General features: G+C 41.5%; 2 protein-coding genes across 4 annotated transcripts in view; both read left to right on the forward strand.

Annotated features, from left to right (window-relative positions):
• The window catches only part of zeb2a (zinc finger E-box binding homeobox 2a), a 130751-nt gene extending 126979 nt beyond the window's left edge, over positions 1-3772 (forward strand). For all 3 annotated transcript variants that reach the window (XM_034186811.1, XM_034186812.1, XM_034186810.1), the window contains one exon: positions 1377-3772. In XM_034186811.1, coding sequence (XP_034042702.1) covers positions 1377-2002 — 626 coding nt within the window. In that variant the 3' untranslated portion in view covers positions 2003-3772. The remainder of the gene's footprint in view (positions 1-1376) is intronic.
• An 8256-nt stretch (positions 3773-12028) lies between these two features.
• gtdc1 (glycosyltransferase-like domain containing 1) overlaps positions 12029-20316 on the forward strand; it is a 98008-nt gene continuing 89720 nt past the window's right edge. Inside the window, exon 1 of the mRNA XM_034186273.1 lies at positions 12029-12097. Within this exon, the coding sequence (XP_034042164.1) occupies positions 12086-12097 (12 nt within the window). The 5' untranslated portion in view covers positions 12029-12085. The remainder of the gene's footprint in view (positions 12098-20316) is intronic.

A 20316-nucleotide genomic window follows, 5' to 3' on the forward strand; every position in this document is an offset into this window, starting at 1 on the left:
AACTCGCCCCCTCACGATGACAACAAACACAGGTGTCACCGGGACCCCGGGCGGCTCTGCAGAGCAGTGCAAACAGACGCCACCGCTCCCCGCCAGCACACACGCCCACCTGACCTGATGATCAGTAGATGGCCATAAGACGTTCAGGGTTCAGGTCGCCATCAGGTTCAGTAAAAACTGGTTTATTTCAGTTTTCGGGTAAAGTTTGCCATTCAGGCTCTGGCCCCAGCAGGAAGCTTCAACAGTCTCCTCCACCCACAAGAATTTAAAGATGCACTACCTTGACTCACCACTTGAAGCTGGCACCAAAAGTCAGCAGGTTCCCATTGATGTCCATGTTAAAATGTCCAACATTTGAGGAGAAATAAATGTGTTTCCAGTCTACAAAAAACGGTTGTGGTCTCTATCAATAGTTTCCTCCATGACGACTGGACGGGGTGAATTATTTTAGAACGTCTTAGTTTAAAATGTTTTAAGCCATAAAGTTCTGTATAATTATGGGTGTGGTCACAGTGACCTAGCCGAGCGTCTCCAACTGTCTCGTGGTGTCTTTAGCTCAGTGTCCTCTTGATGTTAGCTGCTAGCATCTGCTAGCTGTTGTATTGCTGTGTCTGTTATTTGATAGTATTTTATTACAAACACGTGGAATAATCTCCTTGTGAAACGTCCTGACGGATCACCTAAAACGTCCCTGTTGCAGTATTGACACTGAGTCCAACTTGTCAGATTTAATGTTGCATGCTAACGGCGTTAGCACTTTAGTTATCGGTAGTCTGATCTGTTAGGACCCGTTAATGCACAATTACTGAGAAAATAAGTGGCTCATAATTTGAGAACCACCACGCAGTCTCCAAAAATATGATTTAATAACCACCCAAACCCAGGTTAACCTGTTAGCTTAGCTGGTTCAGACAGATGAGGCTTCTTTTACCCAGGCTCCACCTCCGTCGTGACGTAGCCAAAGCCAGCGCTTCCAACATGGCAACGCCCACATACAGACTTTGTATCATCTGTTCCGGGCCTTTGTCCAGGATAGACACAGTCCCTGGGTTTGTTCCTCGTCACGCAGCAGGATAGACTTTTCCAACTGAGACACAGTGACCAGTGACGTTGTGGTTTGCTGCTAGCGAAACAACAAACGAGGCAGTAAAACATAGAAATCGGGGCCATGTGATTCTGTATTTTCACTTCCTGTTTTGACTCTGCTGTGCTCTAAACTCTGATGAGTTTCTGAGTTTGATGCTGTTTTTTTGTGTTTCATGTCTTTAAAAACTCGCTAACATTCTTTTAGCTTCAGTAAAAGCTGGAGTTCATTGTTGTGTGTTTGTAGGCGTGGCGTTGTGACTCCGCCTCTCCTTTTTCTTCTATCTGTGCAGGTAAGCGGCCTCACCAGTGTCAGATCTGTAAGAAGGCCTTCAAACACAAGCACCACCTCATCGAGCACTCGCGCCTGCACTCCGGCGAGAAGCCGTACCAGTGCGACAAGTGCGGCAAGCGCTTCTCGCACTCGGGTTCCTACTCGCAGCACATGAACCACCGCTACTCCTACTGCAAAAGAGAGGCCGAGGAGAGGGAGGCCGCTGAGAGGGATGCGCGGGACAAAGGCGGCGGTGTGGGCGGCGCCCTGGAGCCCACGGAGCTGCTCATGAGGAGGGCCTACCTGCAGGGCCTGGGACCTCTGGGTTACTCCGACCTCGATGACCAGCAGGACGATAACAGCGGGGGAACCATCCTGAGGGACGGCATGGAACCCAGAGGAGGCGCCATGAGGGGGCGAGAGACGGAAGTGGACAAAGTGTACGAGGAGGTGACAGACGGACAAGAGGAAAGTTTCAGGGAAGGAGAAGAAGAAGAGGAAGAGGAGGAAGAAGAAGGCGACAGCAGAAGCCAGATGGACTCGGGGAGGGACGACGGCGACGGGAATGACGTGGTGCATCTGATGGACGAGAGTTCAAGAGAAGGGAAAACAGACAGCAAGTCGGACCAAGAGGACGCAAACTGACGTGGAAAAAAAAGACACAGAAAGCTTTCACTGAACACTCGTCATGTTCACTTTTTTTCCTCAGCGAAAACGTGCTGTGCTTCACAAAGACGTGATCACCAAGATTTGTGACGAAAACAACCGGGGGCGAGACGGGACGGGACATCTCCAAATCCACATTATGCAAAAAGAAAAAAAAGTAATAATAATGATGATGATGATGAAATGAAGGTGTTTTTAATGTACAGTGTTAAAGGCCTAAAAGCTGTGTGGTGCTAAAACGTTCTTAACTTTATCGCGTGTTTTATCGTTGTCACTTCTGCTATTTTAATCACTACAAAAAATAACAGGAAAAAAAAACTCGCAACTTCCCATCAGTGTTGTGTTTTGGTCTGCGTATAGACTGCGGCAATGGTCATTTTTCCCGTGCAAAGCTAGCAACTCGCTAATTGCCACACGCAAATATATCCGCTAAGCTAAATCACTGAGTCAAACCATTAACGTCTCCTGGTTGTTACGTATTATTGGAAAACAATTTGGACACAAAGTAAACAAGCTGAGTTTCAAGCTAGCGACACATTAACAAGCAACTTTGGTCAGTTTAGGAAGCTGTTCAATGTGTTAGGCTAGGCTAGCTGCCGCCATGGCTGCCTGGGGGATAACACTTAGTGAAAGGGGCGGAGCTTGTATGGTCCAACCGGGTCTGTAAACTCTTCAGATTTTGGGAGTTGATTTGAAGAGGATTCTTAAAACTCAGTTTGTGGTGTGCGACATGGCGAGCTAACAGGCTAGCTGCCTCCAGTTTTTGATCACAAACGTTTGACAAAATTGATCGCTAATTTCTGCAGAGGACTGAGATCTGCTTCAACAATGTTCACGCGACCCAAACTGTGACGTCTGCTGACTTTCTTTGATTTCAAAACTTTTTTTTTCAAACCGCACGACTTTGGGCCTCGTGATTTTCTTGATGAGAAATTCAAACCTGTGTGAGTCTTAAATGTGGACGGTGAATCTGAAAGGGCTCTGTTTTTAAGAATAAATATGTAACAGAGCATTTTGTGTGTTTTATTTTCTCCAGAGAAAGCCTTATATGCAAATCCCACCTGTGCGTTTCTGCAAAGTGCCATCCTTGTACAGTGTAAATCACCCGCGTTATCTCTGCTCCAACCTCAGTATTAAAATTAATATTTCATCTTGTTTTCTGGACGTACTTTTGTCAGTATTAGTGTAGCTAGGCGTCGGTTTGTTAGTTTACATATGTTTGTGCAATTTTTCTGTATTTTTCCACAAGCTTTTTGTCAGTATTACCTTATTTTGTTGAATTTTCCAACACAAAATTCATTTTAGTTTTTATTTTAAAAATTTACCATTTTATTTATGTGACTCATTTTATATTTCCTAATTTTATTTATTTCATACTGTAGTGTACAGTATTATAGTTCCTCAGAAATAGATATATTTTAGTAAAAATGATTCTGTCATTGACTTATTGGAACAAAATATGAATAGAGAACACTTATTTGGAAATTTTAAACATTTTGTTTTAACTACTGGAAATTCTAAATTTGGGGAACTTTTGATACAATGATGTGAAAACACTGTATTTTTGAGAATTTAAAAGAAAATCCACTTTATTCATGCCGCTGAAGAGGTGAAGGACTTTTAATGGTGATGATGAAATTCCTGAAATGTCTGAAGTATTATAAAATTTTTAATTTCTCTTGGAAATGACCATGCTCGAATAAATGTAGCCAAATTAAATTTTAATAAAGCTGTGTTATTCTTCTTGTATTTTCTCCTCTTGTCCTTTCCTTTATTAAAACTATTGTTTAATTCTGCAGAGATTTACATTTATCACACCTGCTGTCAGTTTATCAGTAAGCATCAACTACGCTAGCCGAGTGGGCGGGACAGGAAGAGGGTCACATGGGGGAGGAAAAGTGAGGTAAAGTTAACGGATTCACACACTTTGGCATCACACTGTTATTTTCTCTCAACATTTCCGGCGACTTGCAAATTAGCCTAGCTCGCCGGCTTTGTGAGCCATGTTGTTAGCTCGGATATGCTAGGTAGTATTCTAGCTAGCCCTGTCCGTTATAGAATAGCATGTTAGCAGTGATGTGAATGAATGAAATGTAATTAAACTTTACGATGTTTTTTTTATAACTAAATTATATGGGTCTGATTTTTTTTTATAGTTAAGTACAACATTAAGCGGTTAACTATAATAAGAAGAAGACGACGAAGACAGACCTTCATTGTAGGTGTACAAACAACGAAGCGTCGCCTCTGCATTTAACCATCTTAATTACAGGCACAACCCAACCACTAGGGGCAGTGTGCAGCCGCAGTCCAGCACCCGGGAACCAACTCCACATGTAGAGATGCTGCCTTGCTCAGTGGCAGAAAAAGGAGCAAACACTAAATAAGCATGTTTTTGACTGTGGGAAGAAACCCACACAGCCAAACTCCACTCAGAGGGGACCAGGTGGGAAACGATCCTACAACCTTCTTGCTGCACGGCAACAGTGCTAACCACTAATCCACTGTGCCACCCACTGTTTAGTTGCTCGTTTTAGCACAACATTAGAGCAGTTAGCATGGAACGCCCTGGGTTTGATGCCCACTTCCTGTGTGGAGTTTGTATGTTCTATCAGAAAGACTACGAAGCAAGTTAAAGTTGATCATTTTAATACACAGAGCAACCAGAAAGTATTCACAGAGTTTCACTTTTCCCACATCTTATGTTACAGCCTTGTTACGAAATGGATGAAATTCATTTTTTCCTTAAAATTTCTACACACAATATCCCATAATGACCATGTAAAAAAGTTTTTGGTTTTTTTTTAGAATTTTTCAAATTTATTCAAAAAACAAACGAACTAAAACTAACAGACATACAAACATACATAAGTAATCAGCTCAACATTGAAGCTCAAGATTGAGCTCAGGTACTTCCTGTTTCCACTGATCATCCTTGAGATGTTTCTGCAGCTTAATTGGAGTCCACCTGGGGTAAATTCAGTTGATTGGACATGATTTGGAAAGACACACACCTTGACAGTCAGAGCACAAACCAAGTATGAAGTCAAAGGAATGGTCTGTAGACCTCTGAGACAGGATTGTCTGGAGACACAAATCTGGGGAAGGAAACAAAAACATTTCTGCTGCTTTGAAGGTCCCAATGAGCACAGTGGCCTCCATCATCTGTAAATGGAAGAAGTTCAGATCCACCAGGACTCTTCTTAGAGCTGGCCGATTGGGGAAGAAGGGCCTTAGTCAGGGAGGTGTCCAAGAACCCAATGGTCACTCTGTCAGAGCTCCAGTATTCCTCTGTGGAGAGAAGAGAACCTTCCAGAAGGACAACCATCCCTACAGTGAAGCATGGTGGTGGCAGCATCATGCTGTGGGGATGTTTTACAGCAGCAGGAACTGGGAGACTAGTCAGGATTGAGAGAAAGATGAATGCAGCAATGTACAGAGACATTCAGGAGGAAAACCTGCTCCAGAGTGCTCTTGACCTCAGACTGGGGCGACGGTTCATCTTTCAGCAGGACAATGACCCTAAACACACAGCCAAGATATCAAAGGAGTGGCTTCAGGACAACTCTGTGAATGTCCTTGAGTGGCCCAGCCAGAGCCCAGACCTGAATCTGACTGAACATCTCTGGAGAGATCTGAAAATGTCTGTGCACCGACGCTCACCATCCAACCTGATGGAGCTTGAGAGGTGCTGCAAAGAGGAATGGACCAAACTGCCCAGAGATAGGTGCACCAAGCTTGTGGCATCATATTCAAGAAGACTTGAGGCTGTGAATAACTATGTACATTTGATTTCATAGTTTTTATTTTAATAAATTTGCAAAAAAAAAAATGTCTTTCATGCTGTCATTATGGGGTGTTGTGAGTAGAATTTTGAGGAAAAAAATGGATTTACTCCATTTTTAAATAAGGCTGTAACATAAAATGTGGGAAAAGTGAAGCGCTGTGAATAGTTTCTGGATGCACTATATCAAGATAAGGTCCTGAATGTTATAATAGTCTTTGGACTCCTCGACATGGTAAATAGTAGAAATAAGATTATCACAAATCCTACCAATGGAAAAGGCAGGGGTGGAGCTTTTCCACAGGTAGTAGACAGGGACAAACTGGTGGTGGTGGGGTGGCGGAGGGGACATTTTGTCAGTGATCTGTAAACAGCAACAGGTGAGTGAAAATTCTGACCTTTTAAGGAGTATGTGCAGTTTTTATGTGTTGAGAGCTGATGACTAACAGGAAACACCTGCTTCACTTAGAGATTAAGCTTGTGTCAATGAACTGATTCTGAGTGAAAACTTAAAACTCTGAGTCTTCTGGTAGAACGTATGCTATGCTAGTTCTCTGCAGGATTGAATTTGTGCACATTTCGTTCGATGTTTGTGAGTCCTCGAAAACTGATGAACGTGCACACATGTACACGTCTACACACGTGCACACAAACAGGCATACACTAATAGTGTAGGGGATATGTGCACACACAGACACACGCAGATGCACACACACACACACACGACTGTTTTTAGCGTCCTCGTGTTACTGCCACATTACCTCTGACAAACATCACTGAGTTTGTTCACATGTGAAGCTGTTAAAGTGCGTAAACAAAGATTCAGCCTCAACATCTGTTTACTTCATTTATTTGATCATCTATCACAGAGTTACTACAACTCTGTGATAGAGGTGATTTAACACTGACAGAGTTGTAGTAACACTGTAATAGAGGTCATTTAACACTGACAGAGTTGTCGGAACTCTGTGATAGAACTCTGTGATTGAGGTGATTTAACACTGACAGAGTTGTAATAACACTGTGATAGAGGTCATTTAACACTGACAGAGTTGTAGTAACACTGTAATAGAGGTGATTTAACACTGACAGAATTGTAACTCTGTGATTGAGGTGATTTAACACTAACAGAATTGTAGTGACACTGTAATAGAAGTGATTTAACACTGACAGAGTTGTCGGAACTCTGTGATAGAACTCTGTGATTGAGGTGATTTAACACTGACAGAGTTGTAGTAACACTGTGATAGAGGTGATTTAACACTGCCAGAGTTGTAGTAACACTGAAATAGAGGTGATTTAACACTGACAGAGTTGTCGGAACTCTGTGATAGAACTCTGTGATTGAGGTGATTTAACACTGACAGAGTTGTAGTAACACTGTGATAGAGGTGATTTAACACTGCCAGAGTTGTAGTAACACTGTAATAGAGGTCATTTAACACTGACAGAGTTGTCGGAACTCTGTGATAGAACTCTGTGATTGAGGTGATTTAACACTGACAGAGTTGTAATAACACTGATAGAGGTCATTTAACACTGACAGAGTTGTAGTAACACTGTAATAGAGGTGCTTTAACACTGACAGAATTGTAACTCTGTGATTGAGGTGATTTAACACTAACAGAATTGTAGTAACACTGTAATAGAAGTGATTTAACACTGACAGAGTTGTCGGAAGTCTGTGATAGAACTCTGTGATTGAGGTGATTTAACACTGACAGAGTTGTAGTAACACTGTGATAGAGGTGATTTAACACTGCCAGAGTTGTAGTAACACTGAAATAGAGGTGATTTAACATTGACAGAGTTGTCGGAACTCTGTGATAGAACTCTGTGATTGAGGTGATTTAACACTGACAGAGTTGTAGTAACACTGTGATAGAGGTGATTTAACACAACCAGAGTTGTAGTAACACTGTAATAGAGGTGATTTAACACTGACAGAGTTGTCGGAACTCTGTGATAGAGGTGATTTAACACTGACAGAGTTGTCGTAACTCTGTGATTGAGGTGATTTAACACTGACAGAGTTGTAATAACACTGATAGAGGTCATTTAACACTGACAGAGTTCTAGTAACACTGTAATAGAGGTGATTTAACACTGACAGAGTTGTTGTAACTCTGTGATTGAGGTGATTTAACACTGACAGAATTGTAGTAACACTGTAATAGAAGTGATTTAACACTGACAGAGTTGTCGGAACTCTGAGATAGAACTCCGTGATTGAGGTGATTTAACACTGACAGACTTGTAGTAACACTGTAATAGAGGTGATTTAACACTGCCAGAATTGTAGTAACACTGTAATAGAGGTGATTTAACACTGACAGAGTTGTTGTAACTGTGTGATTGAGGTGATTTAACACTGACAAACTTGTAGCAACACTGTAATAGAGGTGATTTGACACTGACAGAGTTGTCGGAACTCTGTGATAGAACTCTGTGATTGAGGTGATTTAACACTGACAGAGTTGTAGTAACACTGTGATAGAGGTGATTTAACACTGACAGAGTTGTCGTAACTCTGTGATTGAGGTGATTTAACACTGATAGAGTTGTAGTAACACTGTAATAGAGGTGATTTAACACTGACAGAGTTGTCGGAACTCTGTGATAGAACTCTGTGATTGAGGTGATTTAACACTGACAGAGTTGTAGTAACACTGATAGAGGTGATTTAACACTGACAGAGTTGTCGTAACTCTGTGATTGAGATGATTTAACACTGATAGAGTTGTAGTAACACTGTGATAGAGGTGATTTAACACTGACAGAGTTGTAGTAACGCTGTAATAGAGGTGATTTAACACTGACAGAGTTGTCAGAACTCTGTGATAGAACTCTGTGATTGAGGTGATTTAACACTGACAGAGTAGTAGTAACACTGTGATAGAGGTGATTTAACACCGACAGAGCTGTTGTAACTCTGTGATTGAAGTGATTTAAGACTGACAGAGTTGTTGTAACTCTGTGATAGAGGTGATTTAACACTGACAGAGTTGTTGTAACTCTGTGATAGAGGTGATTTAACACTGACAGAGTTGTTGTAACTCTGTGATAGAGGTGATTTAACACTGACAGAGTTGTAGTAACACTGACATAGAGATGAGACTCGTTACTCTGAGTCGGTTTGTGATTTTATAGGTTGTTTGAAGCACTTTCAGCTGATTAAAATCTCTCATGAATTCTGACTTCACTTAAGGAATGCAAATAGAAGCAGGTGAAACGTTTGCAGCACTGCACAATTAAAGCTTTGTTTTAGGTGCAAACAATAACTCACACATTTTAAATGAAGTCTGAGTCGTACTTTATGATTGTAAAATGTGAGCAGGAGTTTATTCCTGTGTGTCTCTGTGGTGCTTTTGCAGCTCAGATTTGGATCCAGCCTCACTTATTATTCTGTCACATCTTTCAATATGTGCTTTTGCATGTGTTTTGGAAAAAAGTTTGTCTTTTTAATAATGGTAATTTATTATGATGATTTAATTATTTTATTTGTAAGTTTATGTAATTTTTATTTAATATTTTATTTTATATACTTTATTTAAATGCTTCAATTTAAATTTCTTCTCCTTCTTCCAGCTGTTCCCGTTAGGGGGCGCCACAGCAGATCAGTCATTTCCATCTCACCCTGTCCTCTGTATCTTCCTCTGTCACACCAACCACCTGCATGTCCTCCCTCAGCACATCCATAAACCTCCTCTTTGTCCTCCCACTTCTCCTCCTGCCTGGTGGCTCCATCCTCAGCATCCTTCTCCCTATATACCCTGGGTCCCTCCTCTGCACATGTCCAAACCATTTCAGTCTCGCCTCTCTGACTTTGTCTCCAAACCGTCCCACCTGAGCTGTCCCTCTGATATGTTCATTCCTAATCTTGTCCATTCTTGTCACTCCCAAAGAGAATCTCAACATCTTCAGCTCTGCCACCTCCAGCTCTGCCTCCTGTCTTTTTGTTAGTGCCACTGTCTCTAAACTGCCCAACATAGCTGGTCTCACTACTGTTTTGTAAACTTTCCCCTTCACTCTTGCTGATATTCTTCGGTCACAAATCACTCCTGCCACCTTTCTCCACCCACTCCACCCTGCCTGCACTCTCTTCTTCACCTCTCTACCACACTCTCCATTAGTTTGGACAGTATATTTAACCTCATCTACTTTCACCACTTCTACTCCTTGTATCTGCACTATTCCACTGGGCTCCCACCCATTCACACACACGGACTCAGTCTTGCTTCTACTGACTTCTGAGTCGACTGAGACAGTCGTCTCTTGCACGTCTCCAGTTGGTGCAGAATGCTGCTGCTCGTCTTTTAACAAACACTTTTAGACATGAGCATATTACACCCATCCTGTACTCACTCCACTGGCTTCCAGTTCGTTTTAGAATTGATTTTAAAATTTTAATGTTTGTTTTTAAAGCTATTTATGGCCTTGCACCTCCCTACTTGTCTGAAATTTTAACTTTGCGCACCTACAGTAGGACATTAAGGGCGTCTGGCCAGCTTTACTTAGATGTTCCAAGGTCAAGATATAAACGCTGGGGTGATCATGCTTTCGCGGTAGCTGGACCAAGACTGTGGAATGAGCTACCTCTTGAGTTACATACTATTCCTGACCTAGCACTTTTTAAATCTAAGTTAAAGACTTATTTATTTAAACTGGCTTTTAACACTTAGTGGGGAGGTGACATGTTCTGTTATTTTTATGTTCTTTTTTATGTTTTAAAATTTTATTTTATGTGTTTTATTTTTGTAAATTTGTGTTTTTAATGTTAAGCACTTTGGACACCAGTTGGTGCTGTAAAGTGCTTTATAAATAAATGTTGATTGATTGATTGATTGATTGACTTTCATTCCCCTTCTCTCCAAAGCATATCTCCACTTCTCCAGACTAGACTCAACCTGTTCTCTACTCTCACTACAGATCACAATGTCATCTGCAAACATCATAGTCCATGGGGACTCCTGTCTGATCTCATCAGTCAACCCGTCCATCACCACTATGACCAATAAAGGACTCAGAGCTGATCCTTGGTGTAATCCCACCTCCACCTTGAATGAGTCTGTCATTCCTATTGCACGTCTCACTGCTGTCACACTCTTTGCTTGTCAGCACATTACCATCTGCATCTTTTACCACTCTAACCTGCTGTACATCCTCTCCAGCTCTGTCCCTTTGTCTGGCCAATTGGTACAAGTCCTTCTCTCCTTCCTTCCTATTCATCTTCTTGTAAATCTTGCTAAATGCCTTTTCTTTTGTTTTTGTCACTTCTCTTTTCACCTTTGCCCCCCCATGTACTGTTGTCTACTTTCTTCATCTCTCTGACTATCCCAAAACTTTTTTGCCACCTTTTCTCCTTATGATCTCCTGGACATCTTCATCCTATCACACAGTAAATTTTGCAGAGTAAAATATACTCTGCCAGGATAACATTTGGTCCCAGTCCAAACAGAGTTAAATATACTCCGTCACAGTGCTAAATCAGTTCTATCACAGAGTAAAATAAACTCTATCATGCTGTGAATGACACTTACTGGAAAAATGTGAAAAACTGAAAACTGCGATTTACTCTACAAAATTTACTGTGCACCAAGTCTCCTTGTCTTCCTTCCACTGTCCAGATGTCACACCCAGTACCTTCCTGTCTGTCTCCCTCACCACATCTGCAGTACTTTTCCAGTTGTCCCAAATTGCTTCCCCTCCAACCAGTGCTTCTCTCACCCACTCACTGAATTTCACACAACAGTCTTCCTCCTTCAGCTTCCACCATCACTCTCTTCTTCTTCTTCACCTCTAAAGTCATCCTACAAACCACCATCCTATGCTGTCTAGTGACACTCTCTCCTCCCACCACCTTACAGTCTCTGATTTCTTTTAGCTTGCATCTCCTATAAAGAATGTAGTCCACCTGTGTGCACCTTCCTCCACTCTGTCACCCTGTGCTCCTCCCTTTTCTTAAAGTAGGTGTTCACCACAGCCATTTCCATCCTTTGAGTGTACCGGGACGGGCTCTCCGGGTGCATTTCTGCTTTTTTTGTGTTACCTTTTATATTTATGTATTTATGTGTTTATTTAATACATTTTTGCATTATTTTATGCAACCAACATCAATATCATTCAATCAAAACTGCAAGTTGTTAAAACAATTTATACATTTTGTAGCTGAACTCTCGATTTCTTCTCTCTGGGACAGGGACACGCCCCCTGAGAGGGGCGGGCCTATTGAGTAACGTGATGACGTTGCATGTGCGTGAGTGGTGGCGCCTGGCGCGATGCTGGAAGAGGTGAGCTGTGTTTTCTTCTGTTTGTCACGGTTTGGTTTTCGGTGTTGTTGCTGAAAATCTCCCGGATTCTCTGCGTGTCCTCCGGGGAGCTGTGAGCGGTGGTGAACCGGCAGGTCGGTGCGGTTTGAGCCGGGACAAGCCGGCTAACAGTTAGCCCGCTGTCAGATAACGGAGCTAACAGCTAAAATAGAACTCACATTATGTACATTTCAAATCAAACTATTAGTAAAATAATCTGCAGCTTCTCCTATTTCATGTATACTTTAAAGGCATTTATGAGGAGAAGTTTCAAACTTTGGTTTGCCCCCTTTCTACTTTATTTGACATGAATCGGCTTTTAAATCTCTTCAAGCAGGTTTTAAACCGATTTAAAGTGAATATCTGATGTTGAACCAGTTTAAATTGATGGCAGATGGTAAAATCTTTTAAACTACTTCTAATCGCTTTATAAAGAAGTTAGAAGATTTCTAAGACGTCATGTTTTGTCTTTATGACGTTTATCACGTTCACAGTTTTGATTTTCTGTCATATACATAAGGACGTGGCTATTTGTACGTAGGCGTATTGATAACGTTCTTGCATAGTGCAGCATTGTTATGGTTAGGGTCTGTTATTATGGGTCGGTAGTTAACATAGTTTAGGAATGTACATATCAGTGGCAAATACATATACAAGTACGTAGTCTCATGATCACGTGACCTATATTGAGCAGTGACAGAGACACTAAGTATCAGTAGAAGTTTACTACATGAATACGGCTACGTAGGGATAGCCACTGCTTCTCAAAAGTGGCTACTATCTGATTCCTCTGTGTCCGTGGGTTTGACCTGAAACAACCCGGTGTCGCAGACTGAACATCCCCCATAAAAATTGGTCCGCTCTGCCTTCACTGCGCATGTGCCATTTGGGACCACAGCAGCACGTCTGAGTCTAACTCTCTACACCCAAAGCAGTCAAAGGGAATAATGTGATTATTAACCATCAGATGGCAAAGTAAAACCTCTTTAATCATTCTAAAGTCAGCTTGAAGCAGAAAACGAGGCGAGGTGATAATCGTTGAGTTGTTACTAACGCTCTGACATCTTGAGCCGCTTGGGTGAGTAGGGAGAGTTCCCATGGGATAAAAAAGCTTGTAAACCTACCATCACTGGTTCTCAAGACCAGGCACCTAGGTGGCCCTGTCCCTTCTTCTTTCTTCCTGTTTTTTTCTCTTTTTCTTTCTTTTTTGTATTTAGGAGTACCTTGGTATACACTAGTAGAGTTCCACCTTAGATGTGGAATGTATAATAGAAGATATACCTTACTGAATTGTCATGACGGAGGCGCAGCAGCATGTCAGACTCAGATGTGCTGCTGTGGCCCTCTGATCACTTCCCTCATCAACATTTCCAGCAGGCTATCAAATCTGAGTGTTTATCAGCGTCAGATGAAATCAATTTCCTCATGTTTATGACTTAATTTCTCAGGACATATGGCACCAAAATAAAGCACAATGCATCAATAGTTTCATAATTCTTTATTTATTTTGAATAGTCATCTTAATTGACATTTTATTTACCAGAGCAGGGCTCAACATTCCTATTTGTCTGCTGGTCCGGCAGTGATTTGACCCAGTTTCGAGCCACTACGGGCCAGTACAATTTATAAAATGATGGCCTGCTCAAGCCACTACAAATATTCCCAAAATTCTGTTCATTTTACTATTTCTTTCTGGCTGCAAAATCGAATTTCTTTACATCTCCGTGTCATTAAACTTCAGCAAGTTCGCTGTGTTTGTTTTTGTCTTGCACCATGCTCCCACAGAGTCTCAGGCACGTTCCACTGAGGAAACGAGGTTTCAGGTCAAAGAAATGTATTGAACTGGTTATTCAAGAGAATACAGTTCAGTGTAATTTCCCCCATTTTTTTCCCTCCCCTCCCTCATCTCCACAATTCCTTATAGAGGAGCAACATAGGCCAAAAAAGGGCTCTAGTTAAGGAGATACCCCCACTGGAGGTATAACAAGATGAAATTGGTACCAAACCAAAATTGTATCTGAATCTATAGTTTTCAGAACTGAAGTTGTACTTGCCAAAAGTTGTACACATCATGCTGTTTTAACCCTTTCAAGGTTAAAACACCCACAAAAATCGCACTGCCATGAGTCTTTCCAGAACATGATCCAGTGATCAAGGAATCATGTTTTGAATCAAATTGGTGGTAGTTTTTTGTTGGGAACAAGTTGTACAAGACAGCCAGTGACAAATCAGGGATTTGGTTGTCTTTTTTTGGCCCTTTCTGGTGTTTTTTTCTTTTTTCAGGAAAGTTGGGGTTCCACAGGGGTCTGTCTTAGGCCCCCTGCTTTTCTCCCTTTATATAGCACCCCTTGGGCACATATTGCGGCGTTTTGGGATTACCTTTCACTGCTGTGCAGATGATACTCAGTTATACATGCCGATAACTGCTGGTAATCTCGTTCACATAAAATCCTTAGAAGATTGCCTTGCAGCAGTGAGAAGTTGGATATCTAGAAACTTCCTACTTTTAAACTCTGATAAGACTGAAATGATGGTTCTTGGTCCAGTGAGGCATCAGTATAAATTTGACCAGATAACGCTCAGCCTCGGCTCATGACATACATCACACTGACAGAGTGAGGAACCTTGGGGTAATTTTTGATCCTTCATTGTCCTTTGGCCTCCACATTAGAAATATTACTAGGACTGCTTTCTTCCACCTGCGAAATATAGCAAAGATTCGTCCCATCCTGTCTATGGCTGATGCTGAGACCCTGATCCATGCATTTATCTCTTCTAGATTGGACTACTGCAATGTTCTATTTTCTGGTTTACCGTAGTCCAGCATTAGGGGTCTCCAATTGGTTCAAAATGCTGCAGCCAGACTTTTGACACGGAGCAGAAAGTTTGACCACATTACACCCATTTTGGCGTCTCTTCACTGGCTTCCTGTCCCAGTGAGATCAGATTTTAAGGTTCTGCTACTAACCTATAAAATTATTCATGGACTGGCACCTCCCTACTTAGCTGACCTAATTAAACCTTACGTACCGGCCCGGGCTTTATGTTCTCAGGGTGCAGGACTACTTTGTGTCACTAAGGTGAATAAGAAGTCTGCGGGTCACAGAGCTTTCTCTTATTGTGCCCCTGTTCTGTGGAATGATCTCCCTGCATCAATAAAACAGTCAGATTCTGTAGAGACTTTCAAGTTCAGACTTAAGGCGCACTTATTTTCCCTTTCATGTGGCTAGCATACTGGTACAGTTTTATTTTATGCTTTTTACTCTTCTAATTCATTTTATTAGTAATTGGAGCGTGCTGCGACCTCAACTTGACCTAAATTCTGTGTCTTTTAGTGAAGTTTAGGGCTAGTGGCCGGCGATCACCTTAGTATTTCTTCTGTTTTTCTTGTTGATTAATGCTGGCAAATTATACAGTATTTGTTGTCTTTCTGATGCCTGATTCTGTTTTTTCTCTCTGTTTAAAGTGCAGCTCCATCCAGAGATGGGAGTTGTGTTCGTGTTGGCGATCCTCCTGTCCTGCGCACCAATAGCATTTCTTGTATATTCGTCCGTGAATTGTTCTGTGAATTGTTCTGTAATTTATGCTTGTAGCATGGCCCAAGCAGAGGGTCACCCCTTTGAGTCTGGTCTGCTTGAGGTTTCTTCCTCAGAGGGAGTTTTTCCTTACCACTGTTGCTCTGGGGGTTGGTAAGGTTAGACCTTACCTGTGTGAAGTGCTTTGAGGCAACTCTGTTGTTATTTGGCGCTATATAAATGAAAATAAATTGAAATTGAATTGAAATCTTTGGATTAACATAATAGGGACATGTGATTTTTTTTTTTTTTAAATATCCACTAAAGCAATTAGATGACCTGCCTGATGTGATAATATATATGTACATGCCTAATTGAAAAAAGGATATGTTTCAGGGCGTTTTTGAATTTTGCACCACAGATCACTGTCTTCCTGAGTTTTATTATATAACTTTTCTACCATTTTATAATCAAATAAGAAAAAGTTGCAAAATTGGCCCCAAAACGCATTTTGATCTATCGATGTCTTTTATTTTTATCACAACCGTACAGTATACACCAGGTGGTCATTTTGAGAATCATTGCTTTGAACCTTTAGAAGTGGAAGTATTCCATATCACTCAGCCAGTATTTTAGTCTTCACCTCTATCCACACCCCCATCGTCTTGCAGTATGACCACAGTGTTAGGGCAGTTGACACAGTTACATGCATCAATGCGTCTAAAGTCTCCTTGGTTGCACGCGCATTTTCCACCTTCTGAGCAGCTATCATCTTGGCAGTAAAGATTGGTTAATGTTTGGAGTTCTCTTGGTGCTGACTCCTTCAAATTTTGAATGCATTGCAGATTATCTCCTTGCTTTACCCAACCGTATGCTGTTGGGCAGGCCACATCAGGTTTGGGAACATGGCTACTGTACCACGTCATCGTCTGGAACTTTTGCACAGAGTGCATGTTGCTGAAAAGCATCATCTGTTGGTGGCAGGACTTCCACTGTTGTGTCAGTTGTTGATGACATAATCAAGCGAAGGTCATCCAGCCTATTGCAGGGCCTACCCTTGTGGCCTTTATTGTACAACAAAGTATAAATTTTCTGGCAGTGTCCATTCCTTCTTGCTTGTCTTGATTTTGAAATTCAGCAAGTCCTCTCAAAGTGTCCTGATTCTTCTGAAGTACGTTGAAGGCTGTTCTTTTGCCAATTCCATGGATGCTTATTCACCGTTTTTGGGCGGATTTCCGTCTTTTTGCAAAATCTCGCCGTCTAAAAGAACTAGCAAAACATTAATTTTTATTTCCTCAAATCCGTGAAATGGTATTTTAGCGGAAAAACTCCAAATCGCTGAGAAATTTATCATAAAATAGTGGTGTGTTCAGGGTTCTAGCAAGCGCAAACTTGCGTTGCGGCCCTGTTACACTATAATTTTGGACCGTTACACTTATTTTGGACCGTTACGATTTTCAATACAGCGTCTGTAATCAACCATTTCTGCAGCGCGGCTCCAGTTTGAAGCGTGAATCGAAGCAATGCTTCGATTCAATGACTCGTGGCTCTTTGATTCGCTGCTCTTCAGAAGCGGTAAGTTCGCTTCTTAACCCCTCTGAAAGCCATTAAAATATCATGAGTCATTTTTGTGTGGATTAAAGTCACTAACTGGGACTCTTGTCTTGTTGCAGTCGAGAAACGAACTTCAAACGCTGTGCAGCTCTCTGCCAAGACAGAGTCTGCTTGGAATTAATAACTTCAAAACGAATTGCCGCTTTAAATAAAATTACACCTTACAAACGTTGCAATACAGACAATAAACTACAATCGACTAAAATGTTTTTCCTCCCAAAATGAGACGTCTTGCATTCTTTATGAACCTGACCTGCAGCACATCTGCAAGAGCTGCAGCTCATATGTATGGAAAGACATTCATGCCAATAATAATGTCTGAAAGGAAATGCTTTTGACAAAAACTAACAGATTTTATTTCTGTTTATGTCCAGAGATCAGGGATCCACCATGTAGAGTTTATTATGTCCAAAGTTTAAGGATCCAGTAACCAATTTCATATTTATTTACTTTAAGACTCAATAAAATATTGTTCAATTTCAATTTAATCAGCTTATAAAGCGCCAAATTACAACAAAAGCCGTCTCAAGGTGCCTCACACAGAACAGTTCAACATAAAAAATTAAAATAAATAAATTAAAAAAAAAAAATTCAGATACCTATTTAAAAACAGAAGTAAAAGAATAAAACATAACAAAATAAAAAACGACTCATAAGAAAGAGAATAAAAATAGGTTTTAAGTCTTGACTTAAAAATGTCCACAGGCTCCGACTGCCTCACTGAGGGCCATGTACTGGTAACCCAGAATGAGAATGCCCACTCAGCAAACTTCCCCAGCCTTCTGGACATGATGAAGGGACGTGGGCTGTCATACCTGGCTTTTCCCCTTATGGTACCCCTAGAATGGCCAATTTTTAGCTTGAATTTTCAAAAGCTTCCCCCCTTCTGTAGTCTCCACTACAGTACTACAACTTTTATTTCTCCCCGTTCAATCCAAAACAATATCTATTGAGCATTGAGAAGAAACATTTATTGTAGTACACATTCAGGCTCTCCACGCACATTTTCAAGATTTCTTTTGTTCCTGAATCTGAATCGGTATAGAATGACTGATTAGATGCCATGTCAGTGTTCAGAGCAGACAAATAGGCTGACTGTATATGTATTTACTATAATAGTATGCATACATGGTAATGTCATCTGTGATCACATACAAAAGTCAATTGATCCTAAGCAGAATCTCATCAGTATTATTTTGTTATGTATCTTTATCTAGTCTGAAAGCAATGATCTAGTCTCTAGTCTGAAAGCATTATGAAGTTAACTAGTTCTTTGAATGTTGAGATTTTAATTGCGTAGTCTTTGATCCCAATCAAAAACAAACTAAACAAAGTTTTTTGCGTGAGTTAGTTATATTTGTAAACTATTGTGTTGTTGTATTCTGTACGAGGTCTATTAGATAATAAACCGACCCTTTTTTTTTTTTAACTATATGGATTTGAATGACGTGCGATTACACCAATCATGCTTGAACCCTCGTGCGCATGCGTGAGTTTTTTCACGCGTCGGTGACGTCATTTCCCTGTGGGCAGGCCTTGAGTGAGATGTGGTCCCGCCCTCTCGGCTGAATTCCTTTGTTTCACATGCTGCTCCAGACGGCGCGCGTTGCTTTATCAACATTTTTTCTGGACCTGTGAGGAATATCCGAGTGGACACTATTCCAGAAATTAAGCTGGTTTTCGGTGAAAAGTTTAACGGCTGATGAGAGATTATGGGGTGTTTCTGTCGCTGTAAGGACTTCCCACAGAGCGGGATGTCGTGCAGCGCTTCCAGGCACCATCGTCGGCCTGTTTCGACCTGAAAACATCCTAATTTAAGGCTTAATTCACCCAGGACGTCGTGAGAGAACAGAGAAGATTCAGAAGAGGCCGGCATGAGGACTTTATGTGGACATTCCACTGTTTAAGGACATTTTTTAATGAAAGACGTGCGCGCAAATTCGCCGAGTCGTCACAGAAACGACTCGGCGAATTTGAATTCTGTGTGCGCCGCGACAGGAAAAACACCTCCGTGTTGAAAACCATTTGTAAAATTCAGGCGGCTTTTGATGGCTTTCAACAAGTGAGTAACTGAGAAATTGTTTAACAGCTTGGGCATGTTCCAACTTGTCCGTTAAGGTTTCCAACGGAGGTGTTTTTCCTGTCGCGACCCCCCACGATCGGGTCCGGCCCGACATGCGACTCTGCCCGCACGTTCTTTCATTACAAAATGTCCGTTAACAGTGGAATGTCCGAATAAACTCCTCATGCCGACTTCTTCTGGAAGTTCTCTGTTCTCTGACGACTTACTGGGTCAACAGAGCCTGAAATGTGGAAGTTTTCAACTTGAAATGGCGAGACGCTGCCGCCTCGAAGCGCAGATCGCCATCAGGCGCCGTGGGCCGTCCTTACGGCGACACTACCAGACCAAAATCTCTCATCAGCCGTTAAAATTTTTACCGAAAACCAGCTGAATTTATTGAATGGTGTCCACTCAGTTGTGCCTTACAGTTTTGAAAAAATTTTGATCAAACAAAGCAGCAGTCTCTGAGCCATTCCTAAACAATGAAAAAACAACGAGAGGGTGGGCGACTCCTCACTCAAAGACTGCCCACAGGAGAATGACATAACCGACAGGCGTGAAAAAACTCTTGCATGCCCACGAGGGTTCAAGCATGTCTGATGTAATCACACGTGATTCAAATCCATATGGTTTTTGAAAAAAATAATAAGGTCGGATACTTTTCTAATAGACCTCATATATACTCCTACAGGATGGTACAACATGCCATACTGCATGTGATCACAAGAGAATTTTAACAGCTGTTTCAAGTCCAAATTTAATCCAAAACTGCACCAAAATGCACCACAGGTCACTTATATTCTTAAAATTTCCAGGGGCAAACCCTCCTAGACACCCCCCCCATCCACTTCGCTGCAAGTAGTTGCTGTCTTTTAATTTACCAAGACTTTGGATTGCTGTCTTTTTTTTTTCATCCTAAGCATCCATGCAATTCTGAAAAAGCTGCTTGTGCTGTCACACCCAGAAAGAGCATGCATCGCTGGTAAGATTGAACACTGAAGAGGTCCAAT

Source organism: Thalassophryne amazonica, chromosome 14 (assembly GCF_902500255.1).
Source record: "Thalassophryne amazonica chromosome 14, fThaAma1.1, whole genome shotgun sequence".
Classification (NCBI taxonomy): domain Eukaryota; kingdom Metazoa; phylum Chordata; class Actinopteri; order Batrachoidiformes; family Batrachoididae; genus Thalassophryne; species Thalassophryne amazonica.